Below are 17,746 nucleotides of genomic sequence, written 5' to 3' on the forward strand. Positions count from 1 at the left end.
TTCTTTACTTGCAAATTCTGAATGTACTGATCAATGTTTTTCATATTTTAAATAATATTCTTGGTAACTTTTTTACTTTTTAATTTTGGTAATTTTAATCCAGAAATGAAAAGAAATAAAACATTAAAAAAGATGTTAACTCATTTAAATGATTGGAAAGTTCTTCTTGCTATTCCAATTCTACTGAAGTTTACTGTTTTAATTTTCAAAACTATTATAACAAAAATAAATTAAATCAAATGAATAGACACATAATTTAACCTCCAAGAAAACATCAATTCTTTTTAGTTCAGCACATTTGCTTCCATCCTTTTGTCCATGAATTAACATTTACATTTAAAAACATGGTGAACATCAACAAGTTTATGAAAACAGTTTATTCCTTTTAATACCATATCACAAGCATTTTGTTAATTTGATTATTATGTAGTATCTTAATTTTTAAGTTTTCCTTTATGGTGTATGCCAGTGAATTACAAGCAGTGTGCCACAAGAATTTTGGGGGGCACTGACTTCTTTCCTTTAGATTGTCAAATTTGAAAAATGACAACAGCCAACACAACAGTAGCCATCCAGCATGCATGAATAAAAATTATACCTATTTATTTTCTCAGATTGGCTAAATATCTATTTTGGTGTGCTGCAGAATTATAACAATTAGTTTGTGTCATGAGATTTAAAGAGGTTGAAACTGAAGACCCAAGGTGACAGAGGAGTAAATAGAAGCTACACTAATCTTCTCCCAGGACAAATTGGGAACTGCAGCTAAATTGCAGAGAAATAACCCAGAATAACCAACTCGATGCTAGCTGGAGAGAAGCCTTATAACCACAGAGAGACAGAAGAAACAACTTTGCCACATCAAGACTGGTAGGAAGTGCAGAGAAGGTGTGAGAAGGCTGGCCAGGCTTCCACAGGTGGCAACTGAAATGCCAGTGGGGCATTTCAGCGGCCATGGGCTTTCCCCCTGAGAAGTGTGAGCTCTAAATGCCAAGCTGGGCGCCCCAGCCTACAGCACCAGAGCCAGAAAAGAACCCAGGGGACATCCAGCTGTGAAAAGCAGCTGTTGGCCTGGGAGAGATGGCTCAAGACTCAAACAAACTCTCATTCTTCCCACAGCATGATGGGCTTGTCGGGGCGGGGACTCGTCCATGAACCCTCCCCCCTCCTGAGAAGTCTCATCACTGCACTCCTGTTCCTCAGGGCTGTTTTCATGAAGAGAAGAAAGAACAAATGCTTCTAAAGCAGGCTCTAACCCGGTCCAGGTGGCTCAGTGGGAGCCTCTTAAAGGGCCAAAACACAAAATTTCATTTGCAGCCACTTACCCTGGGCCCTGGCAGTGGGAGGGCAGAGTGGACTGGAGATATTGAGGAGAGTCTGGGGTTCGTGGCTCTGGGAGAGAACTGAAAGACCAGCCACCAGGGTCCCTGTGCTGAGTCATGCCCCATACAGCAGAGTCCATCTTTCTCAGGCAGAGCTCTCCTCTCTGAATGGCATCAGCCTGAGGGGAAGCAATAGCCCCACCTGCAGGAATCACTCGGCCCCACTCTGTGGAGTTTAAGCCAGGCTGCTGACTACAGACTGATTAAATTAACAACTGGTGTGTTTAACAGCAGATTAGTCTAACACCAAAGGTGGAAAATACAAAGTAGCAGCCAAAGTGGGAAGACAAAGAAACAGACCTCAAATGAAAGAACAAGAGAATTTTCCAGAAGAACTAGATGAAATCAAACTAGATAAAAAAAACCGAACTAAAGGAAAATAGATGGAGAGCAGGATGACAGCTAGTGGAAGTGGGTAGATGAGGGGGGTGGAGTGACTTAGCAAAAAGAAAAAAGGACTCATGGGCACGGACAACCGTGTGGTGACTGCTCTGGAAAGGGGACTACAAGGGGACTAAGTGGTGATGGAAGAAAATACAATAAAGATTAAATTTTTTTAAAAAGTTTTAAATCACTGGTGTATGCAGTTGAAAATGTACCTAAGCAGGCAGACAGGGCAGTGGCCTGGCGGTGGCCCACTCGCCTCCTCAGACAGCGCTGAGGCAGCTGCCCAGGGTCTGGCCCCTGCCCTCCCCGGGCGCCCCTCTCCTCCTCCCTCCCCACCTCTGTGGCCGTCCCTGGGGGACTAGCCTTGCCTGGGGGCACTACAAGCCCTGGGGTCAACTCACTATCCTCAAAGTCCATCCTCCCAAGAAGAAGGGACAGCATGAAAGAGCACTTTGTAAGAAAGTCCTTTTTTATTACGTGAACGAGACCCTGGAAGACCAATGGGAGGACAGCAGGACACCCAAGCCAGAATCCAGCTCAGGAAAGGCCACCAGCTCCACATCACCAGGAGAGGTGACAATGACAACCACCAAGGAGATGTGGAGACTTGTTCAGTAATTTTTTATCCTCACCCAAGGGAATTTCCATTGATTTTCGAGAGGAAGAGAGAAACACTGATGTGAGACAGAAACATTGATTGGCTGCCACCCCTAAGCACCCTGACCAGAGATGGGCCAGCAACCTAAGCGTGTGCCCTGACCAAGGATCACACCTGCAGCCTTTTGGTGAATGGCAGGGCTCCCACTCAGCCACCTGGACCGGGTCAGAGCCTGCTTTAGAAGCATTTGTTCTTTCTTCTCTTCATGAAAACAGCCCTGAGGAACAGGAGTGCAGTGATGAGACTTCTCAGGAGGGGGAGGGTTCATGGACGAGTCCCGGCCCCGACAAGCCCACCATGCTGTGGGAAGAATGAGAGTTTGTTTGTAAGATATGAAACGATCAGGGGGGTAATCTCTCATGCTGTGCTCCCACACTGGCTCAAGGATGGTTTCCTCTTATGTAGACACTGGCCCCTCCGCCTTCTTTATTGGCCGACTGATTTCCAGAGAAAGGAAAAGAGAGAAATGTTGATTTGTTGTTCCACTTATTTATGCATTCATTGATTGAATCTTGTTAGGTGTCCTGACCAAGGACCGAACCCTCAACCTTGATGTAACGGGATAACACTCCCACCAACTGAGCGATTTGGCCCGGGCCCCCCATGCCTGCCTTCCTGGCCTGTTTTAAGAGCATTTTCAGAATATGCGCGAGACAGGCCACATCTTCTGCGCCTGGGATCTTTTATACATGTTTCGCCCAAACGGCTCCATTGTGGCACCTCTGCAAGAGACGGTGGTGTGTGGCTTCTTCCTGGGAGCCATCCCTGCCTGTCCTTTTCACAGGTCTCCCACGCAGTCTGCTGCCACCGAGAAGGGGTCTCCCAACTCTCCTCTAAACTGGATTACTCTGGTATTGCTCCTTGGGTTATGCAGAGTCCTGTTCCTCGGTGTTGCTATTCTTTCTACTACAATCCACCACCTTGCTTCATCTACTTAATCGCGTTGTGCGTGCTGGGCATCCCAGCTGTTATCGTCTCCCAGTGGGGCACATCTGCCACCCATCAGCACCGAGGAGTCAGGGCTGGTGCGTCTCGGGCTCAGGCCTGAGTGACCCATTCCTGCCTCGCACTGTGTCGTCTTGGAGGGGCCCCTGAAAGCTGCCACCTGTAAACGACCAGTCTCTGTGTCACGGGGACTGCCCGTGTGCTCCCTGCATCCCCAAATGCCTCTCTCCTGGCAAGTGTCACAGCTGGTTTCACTCTCATCAGCTGTTCCATGTCTCTGTGGTTGCTGGAGTTTTTGTTCACTCCCACGGGGTCTCCCTCCGCCCAGATCTCCATGATCAGCGGAGGCTGCAGTGAAGAGGGTGCGCTGTGACACCTGGCCGTAGCCAAGGACCGGGACCCTGAGCCAGCGCCTCCATGCCTGCGGGTTGCCCTTCCTGGACATTGGCGCCAGTGTCAGAGGAGCCCCCCAAACTTCAACAGCCTCGTGGGCTCGGTGGTGCTCCAGGGGTGCCATGTGGCATGTGACAGAGAAGAGAAAAAACAAAAATAAACCATACCACAAAGGGTGGGGTGCATCAGTTTGGAGAAATGGCCCAAACCCCTATGTGTTCTTGGGATGTAGCGACTGAAGGCGCTGCGGGACCCTGCAAACTGGCTTCTGATCCACATTGTATTTGTTTGTCAAAAATGGGGCCCTGGCTGGTGTAGCTTAGTGGATTGAGCTCGGGCCTGTGAACCACAGGATCGCGGTTTGATTACCAGTCAGGGCACATGCCTGGGTTGTAGGCCAGTTCCCAGCAGGGGATGCATGAGATGCAACCACACATTGGCGTTTTTCTCCTTCTCTCCTTCCCTTCCCCTCTAAAGATAAATAAATAAATAAAATAAAAGAAAAACGAAAACGGGGAAGCAGTTTACTGGAGCTCATTCATCTCCCTTTCTCTCTCCATAAAACAACAACGTAAGTCGGTTTAAGGGAACATTTCATGTATTCTGCCATGTGCAACCCCATTTTTGTGTGCATTATACACAGGATTATGATACCCATTATCATACTCATCGCATGGGATCATTACACCCACGTACAATCCGCAGCCTTATTTTTCCCTCAAAAATTTGGGCAAAAACGTGCACATTATACATGGCAAATATGGTCTAATCAAGGGGTGGGAGTGTGATTTTAGATGCTCTCTGTGGAGAAAAAAAAAACAATGTAAGTAAGATTTCTAACTAACCATTTAAAGGAGAATTTATATAAATGTTTAAAACCCAAGAGTAGGGGAGGGAGGGAGAATTTTTGTTCAGAATGAAGCATGCGAGTACCACAAACTGTATCAGCTTTTCACGGAGTGACGGCAGCCCCAGAATGCACAGAACCGCGGTGCCCCAAGATGCACCTGGCACCCGGGTGGGCGAGAGCGCAGCCCAGGCCTGTGGTCACGGGACCCCTCGGGAGGCGGAGGGAAGGGCTGGGCGGCGGCGCGCGAGCTGCAAGCGGTGTCAGGTGAAGGCTGTCCTTGGAGAGGACCCTCTCTGAGGAGGATAGCCACCTGCTTGGGAGAGTCTGTTCTGCGGGCAGGTGGGCCGTGGATAGGTGCGCACAGGGGCTGACCGGTCAATCACCTTCTGGCTTCCCATTCAGTTTTGTGGTGATTTTTACTGGACTGTGGGGAGGTGACAGTTTTCCATATCCTCGTTATGGGGCTTTGCGACGCCCTGGAAATGTCCCTCTGTTACAGTCACTGCCCGGACCCCGCTTCTTCCTCCTGGGAGTAATAGATGGCCTCCCCACACCCCCTATCATGTTCCTGGCAGGGAGCCAGCCACTAAGGAGTCCGCCTTGCCTGGGTGCTCTGGACCCCTCTTCCTCTGCTTCGTCTGGATTAGGAAGACGGGTCCACCTTGGAGCACTGTGTGGTCAGTCTTGCTGTGACAGACCTGTCACCTCTCCTAAACTCAGAGGCCAGCAGAACTTTTTGTAAAGCAGGACCGGGTACCCAGCATGGAGTTATTGCCATTCCCTGAACCCCGTTTTTAAGGGATGGCATGGTGGGAAGCTTTACAAGGGAATTGTGCGTTGTCGCCAGGGAGCCTGGTAGGAACTGTAAAGCGGTACCTTTGCAGAGCTGCCAGAAGTGAAAGAGATTGCTCACGCCTGAGATGGACGCTGTTGCGGTGTCAGGGAGAGTGGTAGGGGAAGGCGCTGGTTCGCAGCATTGTCGTCCCGGCGAGCCACCCAAATAGCACTCGAGTCTCAGGTTCCTTACCGTCATCCAAGACTTTAGGTGACCGTTACATCCTGGGGATTGTGGGTATTAGAACTAAGCACTGAGGCCCTAAGTGGGGGGCACGCTGAACTGGGTGTTTGGGAATATGGAATTTATTCCATATAGGGTTTTCTCGGTTCTTTTTCTCCTTTCTCCCCTCTTCCAATCTCTAGAGAAAGCTAAGAACCAAATGGAATATGAAAAAAAAAGTAATTACACTCTAAAGTTATGCCTTGCATTTTATCTAATAAATATGTGTAGTTATGTAACCCAATTAATTCCTTACTGAGTTCTGTCTCAGCATCTGTGACCTGCAGTATCCTCGTATGCAAGCGCTTTCTCTAGAGCCCAGGTGGCAAACACAAGGCCCTCCGGCTGAACCGGCCCTCCGCCCCGTTTTCTCCCGCCGGGCACCTTGTTTCTACCCAGAGGCAGCGCAGAGCTCTCCATGAACTGTTAAGGAGTAGTTCCATGTATACAGTTCTAAAGTCACATTCGGCCCTCTGAAGGAAACCGCCAAGCTGGTGTGGGCCCCGCCCCCGTGAAAATGAATCGGACACCCTTGCTCTAGAGAATCAGAGGGACCACCATGTTCTTTCCTCTTCTGTTACATGAAGTGAAATAAAAGCAGAGAGGGTAGTAACAGCACATTCAGGGTGCGGCAAAAGTAGGTTTACGGTTTTTCGTATGGAAACTACCATAATAAATAAATAATAATACAAGAATAAACTGTGTTTCGAGGACTCAGAACTGTAAACCTGCTTTTGCGCCCCCCCCCTCCCCCCGTGCACATTGCTAAGCTGAGGTCCCTAAGACAGCAGGGCCCCAGGTGCCAGATCGGAGAGGAAGAGAGGCGGGACCCCAAATCCCAGCTTGACTCCTCTCGGTCCTTGTGCCCCGCAGGGAGCTCAGCACCGCAGCGGCTCTGACGAAGTGTGCTACACCGTCATCTTCCACAGGCCCTCCTTGAGCTCCAGCGAAGGCGGCTACGAGAACATCGACGCTGTCACCAAGAGAGTGAAAGCCCAGCACGAAGAACCAGAGACCGAATACACCCTCCTGCGGGCGCCGCGCGTCCCCAGGCGGCCCTCCTGCGCCCTCGAGCACGATTACGAACTTGTGCTGCCCCAGTAGGCCGCTCGCACCCGTTATGGCCTCTGGGAAGGTGTCTGACCGAGCAGCTCTCAGGACACCCACCACGTGGGTGTTTCTGGCCGGGGTTTAGAAAAGGTATCCCTCCACCACATGGCCTTGGGAGACTCTTCAACACGGCCCCGCTGAGGTCTGTGTGGAGCCGGGTGCTGTGACACTGTGAAGTGTTCTCCACCTTTTTGCCTGTGAGGTTTGGGGACATGGAGGTGGTGGGGACACCTTCCTAGGACAATAATCACCCACCGGTATGGGACCCAAAACATTCCATTCCAATCACTGTCTCCAAATTTCGAATGCCAGCATTTTCATTCCTAATTATGTACTTTATTTCTGATGTGTAAACTGCTCAATAAACTTTTAAAATATAAGACCAGTGACGAGATCCTTTGCTAAGCTGATACTTACTTCTGTTTTGCCTTTTCCATGTGTGTGAAATTTTATTGGTGGCGATGTTCCAAGAATGGATAGTGATTGGCAATTGGACTTTGTGAGAAGAGACGCCGAGCGTGCCGTTCACCTAGAAAGAAGGGCGGCGGGCTCAGCTGTCCACCGTCTTCCTGTTGATAGTAGATAGGATGGCTTTGTTCAACCATCAGTAAAAATCAAAGGTGACCTCATATCTGTAGCTCTGCTCACAGCGTCCTGGGGGAACTAATTACCTAGGAACTGCCTATGGTTAGTTACCTCTGCTAAAGAAGAAGTCATCTCTGATTTGAAATTTGACACAGGTGGATAAGTAACGCATTCATTTTTATTTTCATTCCCAAGGAATTTTTCCCTGAGATGCCAACTTCCCAATGAGGACATGGGCTCTAATGGACAAAGCGTCCATGGTTTGTTTTTCTGTATCGTGCCCTTGGGCTGTGGACAAGCATCGGTCAGCAGATGGACACGGCTACCATTCATGTTACACAAGTTTTGACTCTCAGCTCTTGACTAGTTCTTGTGCTCTTTTGTGGTGATTTCAAGGTCTGAATGGAGAGCATCATAGAAATCTTACCATTGTGAACAGTCACCCTGTCAGAACTATGCCAGTCTTGTAGAAATCAGCTAAATTTAGGAAATGACAAAATTAGTTACTCTCTGTATGCCTTTGTAGTTATTTTTAATATATAAGAAGTGTCACTTAAAATAAGATTGAGTAATTTCTAATTGTGTAATAATCTGGAATTATAGGAGAAGGGGTAGGCGATAGACTGGTGAATAGTGTGGGTTTTTTTTTTTTCATTTAATCTTTATTGCATTTCTTCCGTTACCATTTAGTCCCTATATACGCCCCCTGCCGCCAGCATTCACCACACTGCTCTCCACGTCCATGAGTCCTTTATCCTTTTTGCTGAATCCCTCCACCCCTCCCCCTTCCCCCAGCTGTCATCTACTCCCCAAGTCTGTCCCCTGTGGAATCCAGTGAACGAATTGAATAGCATGCTCTAATAGAAGAATCACTGAAGTTCAAAGGCACAAATGTGACCTAGTTGTGGACAGACCACTTAATCTTTCTGAGGCTCAGTTTTTCAGCAAAAGGGAATTTTCAAAATTAAATATCTTTTGTGGTTTTGAAAAACAAAACTATTGTTGTAGATGAGCTTTTGAAGCTGTAAATTGTTTTCTAAAGGTTAATTTATTTTTGTGCATATAAATACTTGGAATTTTAAACTTGCATATATCTTTAATCAATTTGCATACAATAAAATGTAACCACCATAAGGAGTCACATAAATTTTGTCAAACGTATCCACCCGTGTAACCACTTCCCCATTTACGTCATTCCAGAGAGTTCTATCATGCTCCTTTCCAGTCAATGTTACCAGTCCTGGCAACTAATGCCCTGCTCTGTGTGACTAGATCCATTAGTCTCTTCTGAAGATGCATAGGAATTGATCCTCCCAGTATTTGTGGGTTGTTTTTTACATTCAGGCATTTATTATTCATCACATGTGTAAGATTCTTTTACCTTGTATCAGTAGTTGACACCTTTTTTCAGGATATACTTCTATATAGATACACTATAATCATAAATCTAATCAGAGAGGGCAACGGGTTCAAACTGCGATTGGCTGACCAGGCGCTAAACCCTGTACTGCTCCTCCTGCGAGCAGGCGCGGGGGGCCGACCTTCCAGTCCTCCGAGATCAGAAACGGTCAGGAGTGAGGACAGCGCCCCTGGCGGGGAAGGGTCGCGGCCGAGCGCGGGTCGGCGCAGGAGCGGCGCTGCGGGCAGTGCAGCGCGGGCGGGACCGGAGGGCGCGCGGGGGCGCAGCAGGGGGGTCACCGGCGGCGCAGCCCCGCCCCAGGGCCGGAGCAGAGGGCTGGCAGGGCGACCGCCCAGGCCCGGGAGCTGAAATGGAAATGCTGATCTTTTGAGAATGAAGCAATGAATACCCTTTAATTTTCTTCCCGGGCCCCCATCGTGTCCTGCGTTTGATGGCGTATAGTCTGTCGGACTTTGGACTGTGCCGTTGTTACTAATTACTTTTTTGCGTGGCGTGTTTTCAGGGAAGTGACAGCGGTCGGAAGAGCACTTCAGCGCGCCCTTCCCGCCGCTGCGTCGGCCGCCGGCCTGCGCGCCTACGGGCTCCAGTTCCCCGCGTTTGGATGAACTGTGTACCCCTCTCTACAGCCAGTTCTCCCACTTCTAGCCTGGCTCCTGTCTCTCCTGTCGCCTCAAATGAAACTGCTCCAGAATTTTGTTCTCTCCTACATCATCCCCCCCTTTACAGTATTTAAGCAATGCCATTGGAAGTGCTATTTTATTCTAATCTACAAGACCTCTCACCCTAGATTTTTCCTTCCCCTTTGAAGCAAAAATCTTAAGTTATCTTGACTTCCTTCCTCAAATTCTTCTTTACTGTTGGCTCTTACATCCTCTTCACCCACATTTCACATGACCATACTGGAAATACATCTCTTTCTTCCTTTAAGTGACGTTTGTTTTATTTCATGATATCTGAATGATACTTTCTCACACAAGATTTTTTTTCTTCTTGGCATAATTACTTTCCTCTTTCTTGCCGATAGAGTAATGAGGCGCCTTGACCTCATCCCCAGGCTTGGGCAGATTGTCAATCAGGCGGCTAGTGCCTGCAGTTCACCTTTCCTCCAGAGATGGCGCCCACGAGCTCCGCGTTCTCCAGCTCTAATCAAGGAGCTTGGCCCCTGGCAGAGCTTCTGTCCTCTTCTCTTCACTGTCTTCCTACAGTTGGCTATTTCTTGGCTCTCACATGGCCCACTTTCTTGACTTTTCACTGTTGTCTTCTTAGAGGTCATCCCCAAATAACTTCTCTGGGAAGGATCTTAGGAAGTCCTGAGACATATATGTACACCTGAAAAACGTCTTTACTTTTGATCTCATTCTCTCTGGAGAGTTTGACCAAGTATAGAATTCCAGGTTAAATAAGGTGGTGAAAAGGCAAGCTACAGACTGGGAAAAAAATTTGCAATACACACATTTGAAAAAAACAGGATTCAGAATTTAGAAGAAGGAACTTCTAAAATTCAATAAGAAAAAGACAAATAATCCAAGTTTTTAAATGTATTTTATTTTATTTTTTATATTTTATTTATTTATCTTTTAGAGAGGAAGGGAAGGAGAGGAGAGAAATATCAATGTATGGTTGCCTTTCATGGGTCCCCTGCTGGGAACTGGCCTGCAACCCAGGCATGTGCCCTGACTGGGAATTGAACTGCGATCCTCTAGTTCGCAGGCCCACACTCAATACACTGAACTACACCAGCCAGGGCCTAAAATGTATTTTATTGATTATGCTGTTACAGTTGTCCCATTTTTCCCCCTTCACTCCCCTCCACCCTGCACACCCCCTCCCACCCACATTCCCCCCCTTCAGTTCATGTCCATGGATCATACTTATAAGTTCTTTGGCTTCTACATTTCCCATACTATTCTTACCCTCCCCTGTCTATTTTCTGCCTACCATCTATGCTACTTATTCTCTGTACCTTTCCCCCCTCTCTCCCCCTCCAACTCCCCTGTTGATAACCCTCCATGTGATCTCCATTTCTGTGGTTCTGTTCCTGTTCTAGTTGTTTACTTATTTTTTGTTTGCTTGTTTTAGGTGTGGTAGTTAATAATTGTGAGTTTGCTGTCATTTTACTGTTCATATTTTTTATCTTCTTTTTTCTTAGATAAGTCCCTTTAACATTTCGTATAATAAGGGCTTGGTGATGATGAACTCCTTGAACTTGACCTTATCTGAGAAGCACTTTAACCGGGAAACCCATCCACATTCTGCCATCTCGCTGGGTCCACCAGCCACCACTTTGCTATGACCCTCTCTGCCCAGCTGCCCAACTCCGCCCCTCCTACCGGTCTGGATGAATGTGTCTATGTTAACTCCTTGGATGTTGGACTTCCATACAGTTAAATTTTCTGTTGGTACTGGTTGTTTTTTTTTGTTTCTAAATTGTTGTTGTCCTTATTCTGGTTGCTTGAGGAGGCACAGTGTGTCTACCTACGCCTCCATCTTGACTGGAAGTCCTCCAAATGATCCAAGTTTTAAAAGTGGACCAACACTGGAACAGGAACTTTGCAAAAAAGATAACCAAATGGCTAAGAAGTATGTGAGAAGTTGCTCAGTACCAGCTCATCAGGGAAAATCAAATTAAACTCATGGCAAGACAAAGTACATATTGACCAAAATGGCTAAAATTCAAAAACTTTATAACACTGAGTATTGGCAAAGAGATAGAGCAACTGGAACTTCAGAATACTTGCTAATGAGAGGATAAAACAGTTTGAAATACTGTATAGAAGTTCCTAATAAAGTTAAACACACACACCTACCTATGACCAGCCCAGCAATTCCAATCCTGGGTATATACCCAAAAGGAATGGTCATGAGAAAATACATCTCTTGTCAAAGTTGCTACACTGACATCTCATTGCTAAATCAATGTCTTCCTGAGAGTTTCACTGGGCGTGGAAGCAGCATTTGGTGCAGCCAATCACTCTTTGCATTTGAATGTTGTTTCTTTAAATATATTTTATTGATTATGCTATTACAGTTGTCCTATTCCTCCCCTTTATTCTCCTCCACCCTGCACACCCCCTCCCACCTGCATTCCCCCACCTAGTGCATGTCCATGGGTCATACATTTAAGTTCTTTGGCTCCTACATTTCCCATACTATTCTTACACTCCCCCTGTCTATTTTCTACCTACCATCTTTGCTACTCAATCTCTGTACCTTTTCCCCCATTCCCCACTCCCCTTCCCCTCTGTGTGATCTCCATTTCTGTGATTCTGTTTCTGTTCTAGCAGTTTGCTGAGTTTATTTTTTTAGGTTCGATTGTTGATAGTTGTGAGTTTGTTGTCATTTTACTGTTCATATTTTTTATCTTCTTTTCCTTAGATGAGTCCCCTTTAACATTTCATACAATAAGGGCTTGGTGATGATGAACTCCTTTAACTGGACCTTATCTGGGAAGCAGTTTATCTGCCCTTCCTGAATGTTTTTTTTAAAACTGAGTTTCTGGACTACCACGTTTGCTTTTAGCGGATGGGGCAGGTGTTCCACTAAAGATTTAAGTTTTATTGCTATTTTTTAGGCTCCCTATTACTAAATCCACTTTGGAAATTTTATTTTATTTTCTAGGCAATTATTCTTTTTAGGTTTGAACATATTGACCTAATATTATACATAACAATGTTGATCAAAATAAGTAATAACACTAAAAATACACTAACTCTTTTAAAAACATGAGGGGTTGCTTTGTGCCACTTATCTATTGTCAATGCAACAATATTTAAATGAAACTAAGGGCAAAATAATCCAAACGAGCTGCAAATCTGAACGATGAGACGCGAGCCGGGCCACAGCTCTGCAGGTGTTTGTGATTCTACAGATGAGCTGGTCTGCAGTCAAGTGATTACAACCAGGAGTGAGAGCCCCGAAAGTTCCAGAAGACAGGAACACTTGGGGTGGTGTGTCCCCGAGCCAGTGGAGAGTGTCTGTGCCTCGTAGGAAAGTGACACTGGAGCCCGGCCTTGCAGATGTGTGTGCGCACGCGCATGCACACGTGTTCCTGTTGGTCTGTCCTCACTTTGTACCCCTCTAAGAGAGGGAAACCATGTGTGCATCCCCATGGGCTTCCAACGTGGTTTGTGTCCAAAAGTTGGTGTCATTTGAGGTTATGTTTGTTCATCAACTTCGGTGTTGTAGTTAAGCTGAGTGTGCATAATACTTCATTTGGACTTGAATGATTTTGGCAAACCTAGTTCCACAGTTTAATAATCAATGACATGTACCTAAATGAGCCTTCCAGTGAGACCATTTACATTTCATCTCCTATTCAGAGTGATTGGGGAGGGAGCAGTTAGGAGAACTTCAGGAAAAGATGACTTTTCAACAGAGGTTTGAAAAAATGTTAGTGTAGTTGTTAGTGTAATTAGTGTAGTTGTTAGTGTAGTTAGTGTAGTTAATTCCACGTGTAGTTGGCGCCTCATCCTACTGGTCATCTTACTCAAAAACTGAACACTCCAAATAATCTCTCACGAAATAATAACAGCAGACTGACAAAACATCCTGCCCCCTGGGCCTTCTTTCCCTAAGTGGGTTCTGCCTAACTGCACACTAGTGAACGGAAGTATTAATTGCTTCCTTTGGACCCTTTGCCCCAGCGGTCTGCCAAGAAAACACATGGCGCAGTCCTCTCTGTGAGTTTCGCTGCCCTCGTCATTTCAGAGAAAAGTCCTCTCCTTCCCGGCTTGCTGCGGTCTCTGCTCTCTGCCCTCAGGTAAACGACGTCGGCAGCAGCGCCCACAGGAACCCCAGGTGCCGTGTGCATCGATTTTGTGGCAAAGACTCTACGGGGAGGAAGGCAATTGCTGTGCTCCTTTCTATTGAATAAACATGTAATTATATAAAGTGTTCTGTTGTTAACTGGATTTAAGGGCAGTGGACAGGATTGTTTTTCAGTATTTTTACCAGGCAGACACATGTTTCTCTTATGTGGATTGACTAAATGAGTCCTTTGCAGACAGATAAAAAACTACCAATCTATTCATTTGATGTCACAGAAGAAGTGCTAGCTGGAAAAAATTATTTGGAGTTGATGCAAACATTTCAAATAATTCTGTGCTCTTCCAGTATGCAAATGTGTTATTGTGTCAAAAAAATACCATATGGCGCATTTATATTTAGATTACATTTCCAGAAAGTATAAACTAACTCTTTTAAAATGCTATTAGGAAAGCAAAATATGGGTGGTTTTCCTTGTGACTATGCTGACATGACTGATGTTTAAAGTGGATGACCATCCTCCCATTCTTCTCCCTGTGCTGTGTTAGAATCACGTTTAAAGAATTTGCTCGACAGTCGAAAACCGGCAGGGGGAATGATCCGACAAAGCCCCGAGCGTGGTGCCGCCCACCCGAGGTTCTTTCCCAGGTTCAGAATGGAAGTCTCTGTGGGCAAATGCCCTTCAGCGTGTGCAGCTGACATGGTGCCTTCGCTGAGACCTGCTTCAGTGTCAACAAAACACGAGACGGAGTCAAAACAATGAGGAGACACGTGTCTTTTAATCATTATTTTATTCCTGGAGTGGATTAAGAGTAGGTAAGATGTGAGGTTGGAGGGCAGGGGTGAGGTGTGGGTGGGTGTAGGCTGTTTGTGCAGGAACGCGCATGCGCACCTGTGCATTATCCGATGGGAAATGACGAGCGATGCTGTGACATGGGTAAGATCAGCTGGCGGGATCCTGAGGAGAAGGCTGAGAATGAGAAAATATCCTGTTTAGGGAAAGAAAGAACTAGACCTCGGCACTGAGTTAGTTATGCAATCAGCTTGCATTTTAATAGGATTTCTGTTTTCTTTGCAAGCTTTGGCTGCAAGGCCTTTGGAGCACATTTGTTTCTCTTTTCTTCCAGTGCTTATAATATAGATGTGTAATAAAGCCAACTGGAATATGCGTAAATACTCTGCATGCAAGCAAGTCTGTGCATAATCAACCAAAATGAATAGCGACGACAAAAAGCATTAGAAGCTCATGGAGAGAGGCACATATTACAACTTCTGAAGTTTTTATCTCAATCTGCCATGAACTGAGGAAATTCCAAAGATTTCAGTCTGGAAGAATCGCAATAAAGAGGCACATTCAACATTTCGATGTATTACTAGGATCTGAGTGAGTCTCAGTGGTGTGCCGAGGCAGGGCTGCTGGGGACAGAAGAGGTGAGGGCGATTTCAAATACGATGCTGCATTTCAGTCAAGGTGTGTGAGAGGGGAGACAACGCTATCACTCAAACAGCATCACAAAGTGCTTCTTGGTGGCGGGTGTGTGGACCCGTGAATTCACGGTGGGGTTTTTGCACGCACAGGCACACACAGGCACACGAGAACAGAGTTCCACAGTCAGAACTGACAACATCAACTAAAGACACAGCTGAGGGGCATGGTGTGGTTCGGTGAGAGGTGGGAGCAGTTTGGCAGAAGAAAGAAGAACACAGTGTGAAAAACTGGGAAATCATCCAAGTGGCGAAGAGGAGGAAGAACGAACTCGAGATAGAATAGGCAAAAGTTTCCATAATGGAGAAAGAGCAAACACACTTAGAATCTCATAATAGGTAGAGTTTTAAAAATAAAACATGACAACATAGTTTATTGCTCAGAATAAGAGGTGGGAGCAGATGGGCGTCAGCTCACTGGACTTACTGTTAAGAGATTATTTCTAAGCCTTGTGAGTCCTTTTCAACGAGACAAAAGCACAAAAGACAAATTTAGGATGTTGAGTAATGTTTAGAAAGTAGTTAATAATAGATGGTGTGCATAAATTTGTCCAGGGAGGACTGGAGCAACGTGGGACTGGCGAGCCCTCAGCAGGGAAGTCAGGGTGGGGCCCTTCAGGGTATACGAATACATTGGAACCATATTGTTACAGTGTCCGCTGGGCCCTGATAGCAGGAGGTACAGAGTGCAGTACCGGGAAAGAGGTTTCAACAGCAGCAGCAACTTGCAAAATTGGGAAGACCTGTGCATGCTTGGAGGCAGACGTAAAGAAGTGAAGAGGTCAGATTGACAGTGTAAATATATAAAATAAGTAAAGGACAAAACTCCTAGGGAACGCAGGGAAAGGAAGAGTGTAGGCTCTTCAAGTGAGGTTCAGACTTGAAGGGACTGTTTACAGTTCGAAGGGAAAATGTGCTCTCCATGTCGAGGTGGGGGCGGCACAGATTTCTCGCCCATCTCACACATTTTCTTACCCTAGTACGTTTTTCTCTTTTAGCAGCCATGTGATGAAAAGTTATGGTCATTCCCAACATCAGCTCCTTCGGTGGATTTTTTCTGCTCGGCTTCTCCGAGCAGCCACTGCTCGAGGTGGCCCTCTTTGTCATCGTCATGGTTTTCTACATGCTCACCCTGCTGGGCAATACAGCCATCATTGTTTTGGCTCTCCTGGATCCCCGGCTGCACACCCCAATGTATCTTTTCCTCGCCCACTTATCTGTAATGGACCTCTGCTATACCACCAGCACGGCCCCCCAGCTCCTGGCTCACCTGTATGGCCCAGAGAAGATGATAACTTATGGCGGCTGTGTTGTTCAGCTCTACGTGGCCTTGGCCATGGGCTCCACCGAGTGCCTGCTCCTCGCGGTCATGGCCGTGGACCGCTACGTGGCAGTGTGCCGGCCCTTGCACTACACCATCCTCTTGGGCCCACGTACCTGTTGGAAGCTGGTGGCCACAACCTGGCTCACTGGCCTGGCCAGCTCACTGGTGCAGACCGTGCTCACCACACAGGTCCCACTTTGTGGAAGAAACATCATCGATCACATTTTCTGTGAAGTGCCGGTTCTCCTCAAACTCGCCTGTGTGGACACCACATTTAATCGGACGGAGCTCCTGCTGGTCAGTGCCCTCTTCCTCCTGGCACCCCTCACACTCATTCTCGGCTCCTATGGCTGCATCGCCCAGGCCGTGTGGAAGACCAGGTCCGTCCAGGGCCGGCAGAAGGCCCTGAGCACCTGCTCCTCGCACCTGGCCGTGGTGCTCCTCTTCTACGGCACCGCCGCGGTCTCCTACCTGCAGCCCTCTTCTGTCACCTCGCGGGCCTGGGACAAGGTCATGGCCTTGCTCTATGGCATTGTTACTCCAACCCTAAATCCTTTCATCTACACCCTGCGTAATAAAGACATGAAAGGAGCACTGAGGAAGGTGATGGGGAAACAGGAAAGATGAGAAGTTTGAAGAGACGGTGGCAACTGGAGAACGGAGAATGGCTAAATGGAACCAGCTGGGAGGTGCTCGTGTTCTGCAAGTGTGGCGATCTTTCTTTTGTTTCTGAGTAGCCAAACTCCACGTGTGGCAGAACACGTCTATTTTCTGATGTTAATACGTGTTATAGCTCATCTATGAGGGATAAATGGCTGAGATGTGCTAATAATCACTCGTCTTCATGCCAGCAATGACCAGATTGCAAAAGGACCGACTCAAGCAATTCTTCTTCCTGTCATTATTCCCACAAACAGGGCAGCGAAAATAGCCGTGCTGCAATGCTGAGAAGCTCCCGTGACGATGGAGTTAGACGAAGCGTGTTTTGTAGGCTGCAAGTGTAAAACATCAGCCGTCCATGTCCAGTGGTGGGGGTTCCTTTCTGTTTTAGGCTGCTCATTGAGAATTGCACGGTCTGCATATTGGCAGGCACCTCAGAGGCCATCTGTCCTAGTTCGCCTACTGCACAAATCACAGGAAAACATTGTCGAATGATAGTCATTCACATTGAAACATTCCCACAAAAAGGGGATTTCTTTTTCCCCAAAGTACACTGGCAGTTAGCCCCTCCGCTAAATCGACCTTGTTGCGCTTTGGCCTTCAGAGCCACACGAAGTGGCTTCTGACAACATACCCTTCCCTTCCCCTGAAGACTGTGGAACTAGGGACTTGACCGCCACACACAACTCACCTGAACCAACACCAGGGCTTTAAACTGTTTCTTAG

The 17,746-nt window shown here is 46.9% G+C and overlaps 2 protein-coding genes and 1 pseudogene across 2 annotated transcripts in view; all 3 read left to right on the forward strand.

Moving 5' to 3' along the window:
• GCSAML (germinal center associated signaling and motility like) overlaps nucleotides 1-7,136 on the forward strand; it is a 49,766-nt gene extending 42,630 nt beyond the window's left edge. The window contains exon 4 of the mRNA XM_037060888.1: nucleotides 6,546-7,136. Within this exon, the coding sequence (XP_036916783.1) occupies nucleotides 6,546-6,776 (231 nt within the window). The 3' untranslated portion in view covers nucleotides 6,777-7,136. The remainder of the gene's footprint in view (nucleotides 1-6,545) is intronic.
• LOC118997270 (adiponectin receptor protein 2-like) lies at nucleotides 955-3,854 on the forward strand (annotated as a pseudogene).
• An 8,918-nt stretch (nucleotides 7,137-16,054) lies between the features above and the next one.
• LOC118997269 (olfactory receptor 2G3-like) lies at nucleotides 16,055-16,987 on the forward strand. Its single transcript, XM_037060858.1, has one exon. The coding sequence runs from the start codon at nucleotides 16,055-16,057 to the stop codon at nucleotides 16,985-16,987; it is 933 nt and encodes a 310-aa protein (XP_036916753.1).
• Nucleotides 16,988-17,746: the final 759 nt, after the last annotated feature.

Source organism: Sturnira hondurensis, unplaced genomic scaffold (genome assembly GCF_014824575.4).
Source record: "Sturnira hondurensis isolate 20B ecotype Veracruz unplaced genomic scaffold, ASM1482457v3 Scaffold0012984, whole genome shotgun sequence".
Lineage (NCBI taxonomy): Eukaryota > Metazoa > Chordata > Mammalia > Chiroptera > Phyllostomidae > Sturnira > Sturnira hondurensis.